At 35.0% G+C, this 2,278-nt stretch overlaps 1 protein-coding gene across 1 annotated transcript in view; it reads right to left on the bottom strand.

Moving 5' to 3' along the window:
* Positions 1 to 31: 31 nt before the first annotated feature.
* Positions 32 to 2,278, bottom strand: part of LOC106871741 (uncharacterized) — a 37,783-nt gene continuing 35,536 nt past the window's right edge. Inside the window, exon 13 of the mRNA XM_014918360.2 lies at positions 32 to 929. Within this exon, the coding sequence (XP_014773846.1) occupies positions 498 to 929 (432 nt within the window). The 3' untranslated portion in view covers positions 32 to 497. The remainder of the gene's footprint in view (positions 930 to 2,278) is intronic.

Genomic DNA, 2,278 nt, shown 5'->3' on the forward strand with positions numbered 1-2,278 from the left:
CTGGCTACTAGAAATACACTAGTTAATGCCACACACATACACACATCCATATTTACACATCCTTCTGACTGTATATCACTCACTGTACACATCCTGTTCAATAATCCATACACATATACATACCTTCACAAATATTTATTCCCTGCCTTACCAAGGCTTGCAGATAAGAGCAGTGTTAATGTTACGAATTAACATTAAGTCAGAATCATTAGCACACTGAGTGAAATGCTTAGAGGCATTTCCTCTCTCTTTATGTTCTGAGTTCAAATTTTGCAGATGCTGACTTTGTCTTTCGTCATTTCAGGTTCTATAAAGTAAGTACCAGTTGAACACTGGGGCTCACGTAATTGACTTACATCCTACCCTGAACTTGCTGGCCTTGTGCCTAAATTTGAAATCAATATTACTGACTAACCTTACACATTCTTCCAACTAATTCACACGCAAGTATTGATGCATACACACACAATAGCCATCCCTTGCTTCAGCAATGCTATTTACACTTCCCCACTGATCATTTGGTAACTTCCTTCCCCCTTATGTGATGGATGTTTGGGATTTTCGGGTACAGAGGTGACAGTAAACTTTTTCTCCTTGCCCACCACAACTCGACCCTTTGGCTTATGGAAAAGTGGTTTTAGCCGAAATTTCCGATGTTTATCTTTCACTTCTCCAGGATTGCTAAGGCTGCATCGTAATTCAGAGTGAGAATGCTTTTGAGAAGTAGGAAATTCAATGGGAATTTGCTCTTGAGAAGTAGGAAATAATGGTCGTGCTACTCTCACCCCTGGGGATAGCTCAATCGGTTCATTCGGTTCAAAGTTGAAAAATTTTGAGTCATGCAAAGTCTGAGTATTGCCAAGTGTGACTTTATTGTTTGGTAGAGTTTTATATACCTTCGAACTGGAGTCAAATTTGCCTTTTGGACCCTATGAACAAAAACGATAACAAAAATGTAAATAAAAAAATAGAAAAATGAAGAAAAATTAATTTTCTCCACCCCACTCTCTCTTTTACTCCGATACTTTTGATGAAGGTTTAACATTCAAAGCATTATAACAAATTCAGAATTGTGGTGTACTCTAGTGGCCAGTTATTGTAAATGTGATAATCATTTCCAGATAATTCTGAGCAGGATTAGAAGTTTTAATTTTAAATTGAAAATGAGGGAGGACTATGTGTAGAATTTAGGCATTTGTTTTCATTAGAGTGTTCAGCTATCTAATTTGTCAAACTATATTTTTCTTGTGTCATCTTTCTAATATAAACATACATACATACATACATACATACATACATATATATATATATATATATATGTGTGTGTGTGTGTGTGTGTGTGTGTACTTGTCTTAACTTATTTTGTCATTCTATATCCTTTTAAACTGAACACAGTAAATATTCACCCTTCATATACCCTACATTAGACTGCCCCATCAGACATTTATATATGTATATAAATGGCTGTGAATGTAGGTGTGTATATGTGATGCTTATAGACGTTTGTATATGTGTGTGTGTGTGTGTGTATGTGTTTGTATATATCAGTTTGTTCGGAGAGTTCTGACCATTTTTTAATATGCAAAAATGGATATAAATAATTGACCTTTCCATATATTTTATTCAATGAAATAAATTCCATTATTATTAATGACCTATGCCCATCTAGCAGGCAATTTAAATATTCCATCAGCATAAGATTTGACAGGTTTTGAAGAAAATAAGTTATCTAGATGCATTTTGATTCCATCTAAATTGTTAAATGTTTTTCCTTGCAATGAGTTCTGTAGAGACAAAAACAAGTAGTAGTCAGATGGCACAATATCAGAATATGGTGGATGGGGTAAGAGATCCCAACTTTGTTCAGGTAGTAAAAGATACATGGTCAGGCATTGTCTTATTGGAACACTACCCATTTCCTGTTGGCAATTCTTTGATTTGTGGCTCAAATTAGCCAACTGACAACAGTACACATCAGAATTAATGGTCTGGTTTTGTGGGAGAAACTCATAATAAACAATGCCTTTACGATCCCACCAAACACAAAGCATAGCTTTTATGGCATAGCTATTCATCTTTGGTTGCTGTATTGAGGGATCCTTACACAAACTCCAGGATCTTTTTTATACTATGTTTTCGTACACAATCTATTTTTCATCCTTAGTCACAAGTTGTTTCAAAAACGGCATACTTTCATTCCATTTCAAAAGCATATCACAAACCGAATATTAGTCTAAGCAATTCTTTTCTTAGAGTTTGTGAGGGACTCATACATTAT

Source organism: Octopus bimaculoides, chromosome 8, assembly GCF_001194135.2.
Source record: "Octopus bimaculoides isolate UCB-OBI-ISO-001 chromosome 8, ASM119413v2, whole genome shotgun sequence".
In the NCBI taxonomy this organism is placed as follows: domain Eukaryota; kingdom Metazoa; phylum Mollusca; class Cephalopoda; order Octopoda; family Octopodidae; genus Octopus; species Octopus bimaculoides.